At 45.0% G+C, this 14,462-nt stretch overlaps 1 protein-coding gene across 1 annotated transcript in view; it reads right to left on the bottom strand.

Moving 5' to 3' along the window:
- LOC119165733 (uncharacterized) overlaps window positions 1-14,462 on the bottom strand; it is a 30,392-nt gene that overhangs the window by 2,180 nt on the left and 13,750 nt on the right. Inside the window, exon 7 of the mRNA XM_075871263.1 lies at window positions 2,906-4,119. Coding sequence (XP_075727378.1) covers window positions 2,936-4,119 — 1,184 coding nt within the window. The 3' untranslated portion in view covers window positions 2,906-2,935. The remainder of the gene's footprint in view (window positions 1-2,905; window positions 4,120-14,462) is intronic.

Genomic DNA, 14,462 nt, shown 5'->3' with positions numbered 1-14,462 from the left:
CACGCCACGCTCTATACACCATGTTCAGAGACATTCCGTGGCACGCTAATCATGCTTTGCCTTAGGCTTTGCCATGTCAACGTTTGCGATGAGATCATTCAGCAGATTCGATCGCGGAGCTCGACAATGCGGGCTGCTATTTCTCGCAGTGATCTTGCCAAATATCGTGTGCTCATCCATAAGTACAAGGAAGTAAGAAACTTGCACACGGCTGTTTATAGTACAAACCTACAAGAAAATACACATGTAGTAAAAAAGTGCTGACGAAAAATTTGCGCCCACTCCGCATCACGATTAAGTTTTGTCAATAAGAAACCTTTTCAATCAGGCAGATCACTCAGTGGCTGCGCAGCGACTACATAGGCAGCCCCTTGCGCTATCTATTGCGTTCCTGTGCACGCGAAATGGAGGCGAGTAAACTAGCATATTGGAAGGCAAAAGAGACGCGCGTGCACAGTGCACTGAATCGAGCTTTTCAAGCAGCCATCAGAAGGTGCCGAACTTCATGTCACAAAGTGCTCCCGTGGTCTTTTTTGTTTTGACTGTACCTGTACCTGTGTTTTGACTGTACCTGATAAATACGGACATGCAGCTGTCAGGGGGTGGGAAGGGTAATATAGAAACAAACTCTAAGAGCGTTAGAAGCGAAAAAAATTACGACACAGGTAACAACCTAGAGATGGGTCGAAAATTCAGAAAACTTTCATATTTCTGAAACTTGTTACTAGTAACACTTAGCTGTGAACTAGTCTGTATTATGACCATATATACTGCTCGCCTTACAATTCCAAGCTTGTTTCTACTGAGATAAAATTCTGTGTATCTTTTGTGTTATCACCTATTGGCTTCTATAGTAGTCAGTATTCGCGATATTCACTTATAAATCTTGTTAAATTTACTGCATTTAGAACTCAAATATAGAGCGTTCTGAGCGATCACCTTGTTCTCTGGACAGCCATGCTTCAGCTAGCTAATTGGCCCTCAAGCCATTGCTTCGTATATACGAGCTTATCAATTTGCTGAAAAGGATCAAGTTTGTGTTTTCAATAGGTTTCATGCCACCTCTGACTGCGCAGAAAATCTTGTTCTCATCAAGGATCACATGTTGAAAATTTCATCTTGTGCAAGTTTCGGTGCTCTGCAGAAACATTTTTCAGCATGATCATGAAGCAAATGGCCTGATTCACTATCGCCCCGCCGCGGTGGTCTAGTGGCTAAGGTACTCGGCTGCTGACCCGCAGGTCGCGGGTTCGATTCCCGGCTGCGGCGGCTGCATTTCCGATGGAGGCGGAAATGTTGTAGGCCCGTGTACTCAGATTTGGGTGCACGTTAAAGAACCCCAGGTGGTCAAAATTTCCGGAGCCCTCCACTACGGCGTCTCTCATAATCAAATGGTGGTTTTGGGACGTTAAACCCCACAAATCAATCAATCTGATTCACTATCTTATTGCTCACATTACAGGCTTTGCAGCTCACTAGCATTCCCCGCCGTAATTACTGTCTTGCTCGTTATGTGCCCCTCGACGAACGATAAGTCCATACAGTGCTCTGAGTTTAAGAAGGGCCTTTGTAATACTGCTTGTAATTCTTGTAATTTATCATCGCTAGGAAAAAGTCCAATAAAGTTACAGAAAATTGCAGAAGGCGGATAAGCCTGAAAGTGCTGCGTAGCACTAGACGACATTACTACCATATCATCAGCTCTACTAGGTACATATATAACAACTTTTTTTTAATCTCAATATTTACCTACTGAATGTTGTCGAGTTTCTCGCAACATATTTCGTAACACTTTTGAAGAAATCTTTTTTCTTGTGCTTTTGAGTATTCAACTGCTGCTTTGTTTTGTTTTGCTGCTTGATTGCAGCTTGTTCTGCAGCTTGTTCTGCTGCTTTGATTTGTTGGTCTCTATGATTTCACGCTCCGTTTTCTTCTTTAGTGTCATATATCTTTGCCAATACTGCAATTGTTACTCTCGTAATTGTTCCTATCTTTTGATAAATCAATTTATAAATGAGTAAATAAATAAATAACATCATGCCTTGTTCTAAGCCTTCAATTACTTTTATATAGACTAGTTTCTACAGAGAATCAAGCTTCAGGTTAGCGGCCACTGCTCGTCGTGAATTCATGTTCTGCACATATAGATTCCCCATGATAAATGCACAAAGCACCACTTTGCGATCGCGAACACAAGGTATGAATCATTATGAAGCACCCCTTTTTATCAACATATTTGATGAGGTTTTGTTGGTTAGAAGTAGCTGAGGATGTGCTGCAGCAGCCACAGAAAGTCTGTACGCGAAATCTACCCACTTTAAGGCCAATCTTAAGCTTCGCTATACACGGTAAGAGGAAAGATAGGGTGCACGAAACATTCTAAGATGTTTATTTTTTATACTAAATTGGCATGAGCTCGATTGAAGCTTTAAGCAGAGACATTTAGGCAGAGAATTGGTTTCAAGATGCCGGTGCTACCATCATCCTACGTTGGGGTTGCTTTAGTGCAGATAACCCTCGCCTCAAGCTTACGCATTTTTGCCACAGATAATTACTTGCGAATATTCTTCTTTTTGCCGCATACACCGGGCATATCAAAATGAAATCTCGTTCAGGCAATCGTGCAGCGTAAATTTTGTACCATGTGGTTCTGAAATGCGCCGTCTCGTTTTCCAAATTGTTACAATGATTCGAAATTCATCACTGTCAACGCCATCAACATCATTGGCAACCTGACTATGCTGTCTGCTCTTAAAATGCCCATTCAACGTTTCTGCAATCGACATCTCTGTTGTACTGCCTTAGCTTGCTGCAGGAACTTTGTTCCACATTAGAGCTGCCTAATAAGAATCACTTTAAAAAGTACTTAAAATTAGCACTAAAGTTAGGCGCCTGAGGGCATCACCTTGCCATATGGTTGCTGCGCTGTGCTTTCTCAGAACCCATTGTCTTCGTTATTATCTTCTTTATCGTCATCCTCCCCAGAACCCGTTGAACGGCCGAAACCTCTGCCATAACCCTTTTTAGCAGTGGTTGTGGTGCTAGCGCCACCACCACCCTGAGGCCCAGGAGCTGCGTCACCTCCACCTCCCCCACCTCCTCCAGCACCTCCACCGGGAACTCTTCCGGTAGGGGCAGTTGGGACTGGCGTAGGTCTGGGGTTCTTTCCACCTCCTCCACCTCCAGTGGCAGTGCCTCCACCTCGTGCACCTCCACCTGATCCACCACGTTTCCCACCGCCACCTCCACCAGCGACAGGCTTTTTCCTTTGATTTTTAGGTCTCCTTTTCTCCTCTTCCTCTTCCTCTGAGGAATCTCTCATGTGGCCTTTTTTACGGCGCCTTCTTTTCTTCCTCTCTTCTTCCTCCTCTTCCTCGGATTCCTTCTTCCGGCGACGTTTTCGCCCACCACTCTCTTCAGAAGTCTCTTCGCCTCTTCTGCGGCCTCCGCGGCCGCTCTTTTTGGGGGGCTTTTGCTCGTTTTCCTCTTCTTCATCACCCTCGTCCCCTATAAATAGTTCATGAAAGCCAGTTACACTCATTCCACCAATGGTTTCCGGCCTGAAAACGTTTCCACCTTGTGCACCTCCACTGGGACGCTTCTCTGAGCTTCCTGCCTCACCCTTATGCTTCTTCTTTTTCCTGTTGTGTCGGCGTCTGCGCCATTCAGACGAGTCCTCCTCGGACTCATCGCTACCACGTGAACCACGCCGTCTACCCTTACGTCTTTCGCCACTCTCTTCACTACTGTCGGATGGACGGCGACGGGGCTTCTTTTTGCGCTTTTTGGGTCGATCCTCTTCTTCCTCATCACTGCTACCTCTTCTACGACTTGGACGCCGAGGACGAGCAGTAGTAGTAGTGGTGGTCGTCGCAGTGGTGGTTATACGTTTCTTCGGCGGTGGCTGGACCACTGGCTCTTCACCCTCGTCTTCCTCTCCGCTTTCGTCTCCTACGTAAATTTGGTGAAATCCATAAGGCCCCTTTGCACCGCGAATTTTTCTCGCCTCTCGTTTGACCCGGTTGTGTGCGTCGGCTTCCCGGTGAAAGGCAGATCGGCGAAAGCGTGCCAGGCCGGAGGATACATCTGGCGTGTCGCTGCTCCTATATCCGCAGACCCCTGCGCAGTAGCGTAAGAAATTAAGACAACGGCGTCCATTAAAACTAAAAAATACATGTCACACTTGTGGAGGCCAGAATGCAGATACTAGGACAGTTAACCTTACCCTGCCTCTACAACGAATCACTAACTAAATCACGAAAGTTGCCTGGTTTTGCATCACCTTAACCTGCGCATGTAACAGTTGCTTACATGCTTCAAACACGTCAGTTACATGTACTTTATTTTGGCGCACTTAAAGAGTCACACTTCCACCAGAAAAAAAATTTGTCAATAGGCACACGTAACATTTGCTTTTTCGATGGCAATCGTAGGTGTGCTTAGGTAATCGGAAAGCATTCTATGGCTACCGCATTCCGCAAAACGTGCGTTTATATTTAAACTTGAACCTCCAGCACCTCCTTCGTATACGTTCCTGATACAAATTGTAGTGATATCTGAAGGTGGCGCCACGAAGTAGAGAATGCACTGCCAATTACGAACATCGGATATGTTCACCCTTGACACTTGCGTGAAAATAAAAAAAAATATTTAGATTTCTGGGCAAGAAATACAAAAACTTGATGTTTTAGTATTTTACACCGACCGTGCAACACTAAAAAGAATCACAACAATGAAGCGCGTCTCAGCTTCGTTTCAACCACAGTGAAAGAACACTTTAAGTGAGCGAACCCAAGGTTCCGTATTAGGCCCTTTACTTTTTCTTATATATATTAATGATGTCCCAGACAGCATTAACTCCGCTATAAGGTTATTTGCAGATGATTGTGTAATTTACCGCGAAATAAACAATGAATATGATAACCAATTTCTACAGTCAGACCTTGACACTGTCTCAACCTGGTGCAATAAATGGCTTATGACTCTCAACTCTAACAAATCTGAATGCATGTCAATAACTCGGCGATCTATTTCTCCCCCCTATACCTACAGAATTAACGCCGTTCCCCTCCAGCATGTCTCTTCATATAAGTACCTCGGCGTTTACATTACCAACAATCTATCTTGGCACACGCATGTTACCTACATCTGTAATAACGCTAACCGAACGCTAGGATACTTACGCCGCAACTTTTCTCGCGCTCCGCTGTCCCTCAAAATTCTATTATACCGATCACTAATTCGCCCAAAGCTTGAGTACGCGTCCGCTATATGGGATCCCGTGCTGCAAAATTTAATTAACGCGTTAGAATCTGTTCAGAACCGCTCAGTTTGGTTCATTTGTTCTAATTATTCCCGTACTGCTAACATATCAGAAATGAAATCTAACCTTGACCTACCCAATTTAACTGTCCGGAGGAAACTGGCGCGACTGCATTTTTTAGATGCGGAAGCATCTTATACTCGCGCCTTGTAGTGCGCCGTCCGCACCGCTTCTCGAACATTCGACAGCTGACGCGCGCGCATGCGCCGTCGCCCACTCTTCCACCATCTGTGCATCCCTTCCTCCTCTACACACCGCGCGCGCTTCACTCCTCCACCATCTGTGCACCCTTCCTCCTCTACACACCGCGTTCGACATCTACAGTTCTCCTGATTCTCCAGTGGACGCGCATGTGGCGCCGCGCTTCGAGAACATTCAACAGCTGACAGTGCATGCGCCGTCGCTCTGCATATATACTCAAGGTCGGCGCTCGCTCGCTCAGTTGCCGCTCGTCGGTTGGTTTGTACGGCGCGTCGACGTCCAAGGTCGCGGTGAAATGAATTCCAACGAATCCACAAACACAATGATCGACGTCCCTTCGACCAGCGCCGCCCTTTCGCATACGTGAGTACGTGTTCACTCATTTAACACCCCCTCCTACAACCACGTTAACCAATTTAGCCATCGACCCAAGTAAGTCGCAATTTAACACTCCATTTCACAACCACGTTAACCAATTTAGCCATCGACCCAAGTAAGTCGCACTTTAACACCCCGTTAACCAATTATATGCTCCGCATCCTCCTCAGTGTTCCCCTGAGGGAAGCTGCGGGCAATTTTTTTTCATAAGATATTTTTTCACAATCCATCAATGAAGCGAGACCTCATTTCACAACCGTCATACCACTCATCGCGCATTGATCATCAGCATAAGGTTGCCATTCCGTTTTGCCGCACAAAATTCTTTTCAGCAGCCTTCTTACCGAAAACAGCCGCCGATTGGAACCACCTTCCCTCTTCCGTTGTAACAATAACAGACCCTTTGTTATTCAAGACTGCAATTTCTCAGCAATGCTTGTAACTATACGCAGTTTCCATTATCTATCTTTGTCTTGTATGTGCTTGAATTCTTATACATTTTTAGTTGACTTATGTTGCCTTCCCGATTTGCGCATCTGACACTTGTTTCTTTATTTTGTCTTTTTTTTTCTTGTGTGTTATAAATGTTGTACCCACCCCCTCTGTAATGCCCTACGGGCCCTGAGGGTATTCTAATAAATAAATAAATAAATAAACCCCGGGACTATCTGCTGCCCGATAATGTACTGCTTCGCTCGGAGCCTGGAAGATGGCGCTACAAACTTTGCCCTGGCTTCCCCTCCCCCTGCGGGTGTAAGAAAGCCTCATAATGTAGGAAAGTAGCGGTGCTCATTTATTGTCGCCACAACGCCCTCGCCCCACAACATTTTCGCCCCACCACCGTGGTCTAGTGGCTAAGGTACTCGGCTGCTGACCCGTAGGCCATGGGATTGTATCCCGGCTACGGCAGCTGCATTTCCGATGGAGGTGGAAATGTAGGCCCGTGTTCTCATATTTGGGTGCACGTTAAGGAACCCAAGGTGGTAGAAATTTCCGGAGCCCTCTACTATGGCGTCTCTCATAATCATATGGTGGTTTCGAGACAATAAACCCTACATATCAATGAAATCAATCAGCACCCTCGCCGCACCGTCAACCGTTTCCCTTATCATCTCCTCTTTCGCGGTACCGCTCTATGCGTGTCGCGTGGTTGATATCGCGCAATTACCAGGTTTACCTGGTAATTACCAAAAAAAAACTTTTTTTGGTATTTACCAAAAAAAACTACGACCAGACTGGTACGAACACTCGTCCAGTAGCACTGCGATGACGATTTTTTTAAATGTGCCCATTTGGACAATCGTGATGCCAAGTGATTCTGATGCGGTGCTGGGAACTTCCTGAAAAGTGGGAGTTCTACTGGTGAGGTGTCTCAAAGCAGCGTGTTTCAGCTCAAGCGGGAACTGGTCAAGAAAGAAATGTTTCTGAAGTTGCGTTGATTACAACCTACAGCTGTTCTGTATACGTGCATACCCACATGTATTTTACCAACTGGCATGCACTAGACACGCATTAGACACGCACCTGGCGTTTCAATAAAAACCGACAAGTGAACTCGCTTCGCAGATCCGCGTCGACATACGTTGACGGAGTTGCACGAAAGCATTCGCGTGAAATGGTTTAAAGTTGCACTTCATGGTGCGTTTCATCTCGGAAAGCACGAGGTAAGTTGAAGAGAGCGAAACCATTTTCTGTTGTTTACGGCAACGCAGCATTGCTGAAAAACGCAGATGTTGCATTGAACGAGCACGGCGAAACAATCTTGGTCGACTTAGCACACACCGAAACGCTCCTCCTCTTCAGTTTATGTTCTGGCTACGACTTTGTCTTTGGTCATGGCGAGAATCCGGCTGGAGCCATATGCGCATGCGTACTCGTTTTGAACCTTTTGCATAATAATAAATAACACCACCAGCCATTTGCAAGATCACGTGCAAGTAATGCACCAATTACAGACGCGGATGGCAGAGAAAAAAAAGGAGTAATCAAGAGAGTGAGGAGGACGGCTCGAGAACAATGAGTGACGCTACCTTGTTTCATCTAGGGACCTTATTGGTCCTCAGTCCGGCGAGCCATCTATCGGCACGCCGAAAATCTGGTTCTCAGTCCGGCGAGCCATCTATTGGCACGCCGTTCGCTCTCCTTAAGTATTCTTGCAGCGTGGCTTCTACATTCAACGCGGGCCCGGAGTGCTTCCCCTTTCATGGTACCACAAAAAAAAGTTTTTCGCGTCACAATGGCGACTTAAACTATTTTAGCATGCCTACTACAAGTATAGTTGGGAGGTGCGCAATGTGTTATAGCCACGGTACCTAAATAAAAAAAGATATACTGAGGTAACTCTTCGTGTAAGGAATTTCTGACGTTCCAGCTATGCTTCCATAAGGTGCATTGTTTACCTACGTTGCTGAACACTTTGTAAAGACTTGGACCTATCACTTGCGCAATTTACATATTTTCATGAGCGATTCTGCCCCTCATTATTGAGTGCTAGGACGGTTCATCTCACTACACAACGTTCATATAGCGTATTTGGACGAAGATGTTCAAACGCTGCCTTGCCTCAATGATAGGTCACCTGCTTGAAACGCTGAGGATCCGTGCTCGATTCTCACCGTGACAGAAGTCATTTTTTTATAAAGGGGTCGTGAAACGGTCGCTTTACAACGACAATGTGACATCATCGACAGCCACATGCGCCAACTATATCATCAGCCCGAGTGGACCTGCATAGGCGCTTTGCCTATCGATAAACGCGGAACTATATCTGCCATCGAGCGCGCGTCTGCCATACGCGATCCGCGTCCCACAAGAACGCTGCTTAATATGACGTCAGAGTTCAAGGTAGTGTCGATTGCGTATGGCAAAAACGCTGATGGGTGTCCCGGTTTCACGCACTCGCAAGTACTGAAGAGGTCCGCGTTCCTAGGTAGGCAAAGCATTACTTATGATGACGTCACCAATTTAGTGCGTGTGGACGCTGGTGGCTTCGCATTGTCGCTTTAGAGCGAGCGTTTCACGACCCCTTTTATAAGATCCATTGATTGGCCTACTGCAGGCACTTTCAGCATTCATCTACGTGTATACTCATCTAGCCACAAACGTCTGGATGCTCTCATGATCACCCCCTTAACCTGGAGTAAATTAAAATTTGTGTGGGAAGGTAACATAGTGTGACGAATATGACTCGCTGGTCGCGACATGAATAATGTCACAGTCCCATCGCGTACGTCACCCAACAATTTCTGTGAGATGCATGGCATATAACCGTAAGCGGGTACGTGCCACAGGGGATTGACAGTTTTTATCTACCCGGGAACGGTGAGAACCAACGTGGGTAATTTTAACACGCTATAGCATTAACAAAAACAAGCTGAACAGTTGGCAGCGTTAGCCCGACCAATGCAAGGAGTAAATGTCAGGGTCCCAGCTAGAATCAAACTCCAAACTTCTGCATGGGACTCAAGTATTCTACCACAGTCATGACTGGTCAATGATCTATTTTTTCAAATAAGGTATAATGCTTGCGAAATGTCAATTGGGGTTGCAGAGCTGGTCATGTAATTTACGTCGGCTTAACGTCAATCGTAGTAAGAGGCAATCTGCGAAAGTTGATTTATGTAGCAGTGTCTAGGGCTACCATTCTTGCGAGCGCCAGCTCTCCATATCTTTCTACCACTTTTGGTGTTGATAATATTCATTCATGTTGCTGTTGGCATCGTTACGAAAGAGTAAACAACTGGTTATATAGCACATACGCAGCTGATAAACGTATTTCTGTACTTGCAATTGCGCAAAATCTTTAGCCGCACTTCGCAAGGTTTCAATCAATACAAAAATTACAACACCAGCCATCACCTTCTATCCGCACGGTTCACATAACATCCATTCTTTTCAAGGTATGTGGGATCTGCCAAACTTTTATTCAATGTATGGTGTTGAAGAGCTCGTTGGCGCATTGTTCTGTGTTATTCCTAGGCATCCTTTAGCGCTATCGCGTTGAAGAATGCTCACAGGAAATGTAAAAATACGCTATAGAGCTTTCTAACAGGATATAGCAAATACCATTAAGGATGTCTTGCTTCCAAATAAACACGTTGGGGTACTTGGCAGCGTTAGCAATGGAGTCAGGGGCCTGACTGGCCAGCGAACAAAAGGAGGCCTGGATAGCGCTCTTCGTTCAGGCATAGAGAGCTCCTAAGGCCAGTGGAGTCCCGGACTGAGGGTCCTAACCCTATCCTTATCCAACCCTTGCTTTTCATAATTACACGTTATTCAATCCAATCCAATAAAGGTCCTTCATTCGCGATAAATTATATGATAGCGCAAAGAAATGAGGACAAAATACAGGCACACAAATACACACACACTGCACGTCGTGTTTATTTTTTGACTCCTCGTTTGCGCTATCATAAAATTCAGACACATCGTACCAAGAAGCTTGTTTCCGACTTTATTTTGTGGAGCAGTTCCCTGGTGAAACACACTGTTAAAAGTATTGACGCACGTAACCTAATTTAATATTCAGATCAAGATAAGCAATACGGAATGGTCATTTTCGAATAAATTTTCCTCGATAAACCACTGTCTGAAGGTAACTGTGGGGACGGCCAATGTCAGTGTCACGAACGCGGAGACAATCACGTAACGTGACATTGCAGTTAACATAATATGGCATCGCCGCTGACTAAAACACTAAGTCGGAATATGTACTGCGCAACCACATTCGCTTTCGGTATCTGAGGAAGGAATCCGACTCTAAAATGGTGTCTACTTTATACTGCGGAGTTGAAAGGCACCCTTGTAACAAGCCTATGTCGCGTCAAGCGCACCCTAGCGTCTTAGAAAAGACCAATTGAGCTTGACGTCCTGTAGTCTCCGGCATCACGCATTGGATTCGCGGTGGTAGTAATCCAGCTTGTTCGGTGTCCTCGAGAAATGAACTATGCAATCATATACACAAAAAAAATTGACCAACGATTGCGAGATTTCCAACAAAACACTATTTGGTGATTGTCGGAAATGTCGAAGTTAGAAAATGCAATGCTACGTCTAAGTTTCAAAATCGAATGCCTATTCACTCCGCAAGTTGTTTCAACTAGTGGTTCAAGCATTTATCATGTTAGGAATAATTCGACGCATTCGATCGACTTCGAAGCTCAAAACAGTCGTAAAATTGATAGTTCAGGCCAATTCATCTTTGAAGGAGGGCGAAGAGAAACAACAGGTTGTCAACTTTCATAACAATAATCTTTGTAACTATACATGTCTGAACAATGATGCGATAATGAAACTAGTTGTTTAAAGGTAATCTCGTATCACCCGTACAGGGGGCTTCAGCTAGTTGCCTCCAATGAAGTTGCGGTATCGTCAACCTCGTGCATCTTTTAGATCAGTGATTGACAACCATAACCACTATACCACCGCGGCAAGTGAATGCGATGTAAGAGTAATCTTTGACGGCAAGTTAAATTTTCAGCTTACCATAACTGAGACCAGCGAAAACCGCTAGCACCAAGATCGCCTTAAGGTCCACAATTCTCTTCATCTTTCGCAGCTCATTCCCTTCGAGATTAGCATATCCCTGCTGAGTTTCCTCAAAAGTGACTGAGAAGCGCTACTCGCTCCAAGTTCTACGTCGAACCTGTCACGCGAATTCTAAGACATATCTGTGATGCAGTCGACAACAATTGCATCAAATCGAGCCAGGGTCATACAGACTCCGCTGCACTATTGTCGTCAAGAAGTCGAGTGAAACTTGGCTAAAAAGAATGCCTGCCATTCCTCAAAACTTAACATGCGTCACCTTCACTGGCCAAAATGCGACTATCTCTCATTGGCTAACATAAGGCGGCATTTTTGGGATAATTAGGTAACAGGTAATTATAACGACCTAAAAGCACAGGATTCTCTTGCAGTACCTCGCATGAAAACTTCTCTGTTGCTTGGTGGTATTGTCGTCAGAGACAGCTGTGCTTGTCAAAGCCTGCTTACGATAATGACACGTATCAAGCCAGCGCATGGATTTATTTTTGTGTTTGCATTTCAGGACCTTATTTCGACTCTCCAGTGATGAGAATGTCTAGGCAGGTGTTCCATTGTTGTCGGGAGTTTTCACTATGACGCAAAAACACAACTCGTTCCTACTCTCCGAACATTTGGGCAAAGCTATCTTGCAATGTCACAATAGTGTCTTAGCCGCAGGATGAGGCCGTACTGCGTAACATCGTCGAGGTTCGATCGGCTGACTAGACGTCAGTGGAGGCTGCACCCGAACATGGAGAAATAATGGGAGAGCTTAGTTGCTACAAAGTCCCTCGTTATGGCATTTCTACACACAGACGTGTCATGACACCACAAGCGACGTACAAATGAAGTATAAAGTTGTTTTGATTGTTTGCCTATGGAAAAAATACGGCACTACATTGGTTGCCATTTTGCACTTACAAGGATATGCTAGTCTTCCAGGCATGGTCTAAATCACACCTGTGTGGAGCGGCTGTGCTAGCTGCTGTCTTTTTGCAAAATGCAGCGATTTACACTGGTAACAATGCCGAAATACCGCATTCGTGACCGTGTGCTGTCCTTGAAGCATGACCGGAAGCTTAATCATAATGCGAATTAGCGGCTGTGGATTGTTTCTCATTGTGTAGGCAGGTGTTCGACCTCTCAGATAAGTGTGACACCAGCTGAGCAACCACGTGTGCGCGCTCTCTGAGCACACCTTCAATAGAGCCTGATCATAGCTTATCATCCCTCAAACAATTCATCAACTATTTCTTACGATACCCGTAGGGGTTTCATTTTGCGATACTGCCCCAACTTAAATCTGTAAATGTTTTTTTTTAGTCAATAGGTCTAAACTGAATTTTTCCTTCAAAATCAAGGAGATTTTTGCATTTGAGTTGTATGTGTCGTGCTTAGTCTTAGTATTTTCATTTCGGTATTTTGGTGATGACCTATTTCTATTTGGGTGATGATTTTATTAACCGTCGCTTATTTGGACTGTTTAGCAAGCTGTACTTACTGTGTATTGAGCGTGATCATGGTAGCTGAGCATTTGATACGTTGACAAAATGAATAACTGACAAATAAACATGGCATTTCTCGGTTCTATTTTTGTGTGAACTTTTTTTCACGGGCCGTGAAGTATCTTCATTTCATAGAGTTCAGTTTGGTTCACACTTGTGGATGTTTTCACAAGTGGCGGCTAACTGTTTGTTAATAGAAAGGTAATGAATCAGCCGATACGAATGAATTAGATGTTAATACAGTTATGTAACAATGATTTGTTCTCGTCTAGAAAAGCACTAACACTTAGAATACATGGAAAAGCTTTCGAGCAATTCATAGGCGCAGTAAGGTGGAACATCATGAGAATTACCGAGTGGCAGACGTTTGCGCGTTTTGGAGTCCACATACTTCAATTCAATTACTATACAGTGCTTTTGCATATAACACATTATCTTTTTTGTGCCACTCATTCAAGTTGTGCTGCGTTATAAGAGCTGACATATCCAAGAAAATTTATTTTCCTTCTTTGCAAAGGCTGAACAAAATACGGGGCTGGTCAACGTTCTTTGTTTGCCTTCAGCTTTCTTTTTAGTTATTTTTATTTTATTTATTATCTGCCTGTTTATTTTTCTTTGCATTTTTCAGTTTTCTCTTTTTTTCTTCTTTTTTATACCTTTCCAGCTTACTCGTTTTTTTTCCTTGTTATTCAGGTTATTTATACTCTTCGTATTCTGCCTCTTTCTTGCTCTTTTCATTTTTAACTTGCTTCTGTTTTCCTGCTTCCATGCGGCGTTTTGCCTACATAACTGTAAGCGAGGAGAGCATATGACACGCCAAGCCCCTCAAGTGCTCCCCACGTAATAGAATCAAGAGGCTCGAAGAACTAAAGGAAGAGGACCTCCTTGACAACGGCACACTCTTAATATGCTACAGAGAGCTATGCTGTACGTAGTTTTTGCCTACTTTGCGTCAAGCTACAGCGACAGCATACACCAGCCCGGGCCCCTGAAGTGATCCACACCTAAAATTCGCGAATTTCACACGTATACGTACAACACCACGGTAAGGAAATGGTGCAGTGTTACGAATTTGCTCTGTGACGATGGTAGCGGTGGCGTAGAGCGGCCAACCGTCGAGCGGACTTCGCTGAAGCCTTAGCCCGAAGGCGAAACAGGGAGGCTATTCGTTTTGAAAACAGCAACAAAAGTAGCGTTTACTGTAGCAGGTTGTCGTTTGTACAGAGCCGGCCAGCACGACAACGTCGGCTGGGGCAAAATCCTCTAAACATGGGGCCGGTACGGCCTTAAATAGCGTTTTTGGACTCTTCTGCGAGACCAGTTCCCCGGGACGGCACAGTGGCTCGGCTGAGGAGACGCAGCTATACCCGGAACTGCAAGGTGGTTTGGCGGAGGAAGCGACGTTATCCCCGGAACTGCACGGTTCTTCTGTACGGAAGGCGGCGTTAGGAGGGGGGGAGACAGTTCGTCGGAACAGGGCTCGATCTCGTGAGACGTGCTCCCGAACAAGGAACATGTCTGTGGCACAA

The sequence above is a fragment of the Rhipicephalus microplus genome, chromosome 8 (assembly GCF_043290135.1).
Source record: "Rhipicephalus microplus isolate Deutch F79 chromosome 8, USDA_Rmic, whole genome shotgun sequence".
NCBI classification, from domain to species: domain Eukaryota; kingdom Metazoa; phylum Arthropoda; class Arachnida; order Ixodida; family Ixodidae; genus Rhipicephalus; species Rhipicephalus microplus.
This window is presented reverse-complemented; position numbering and strand designations above follow the sequence as displayed.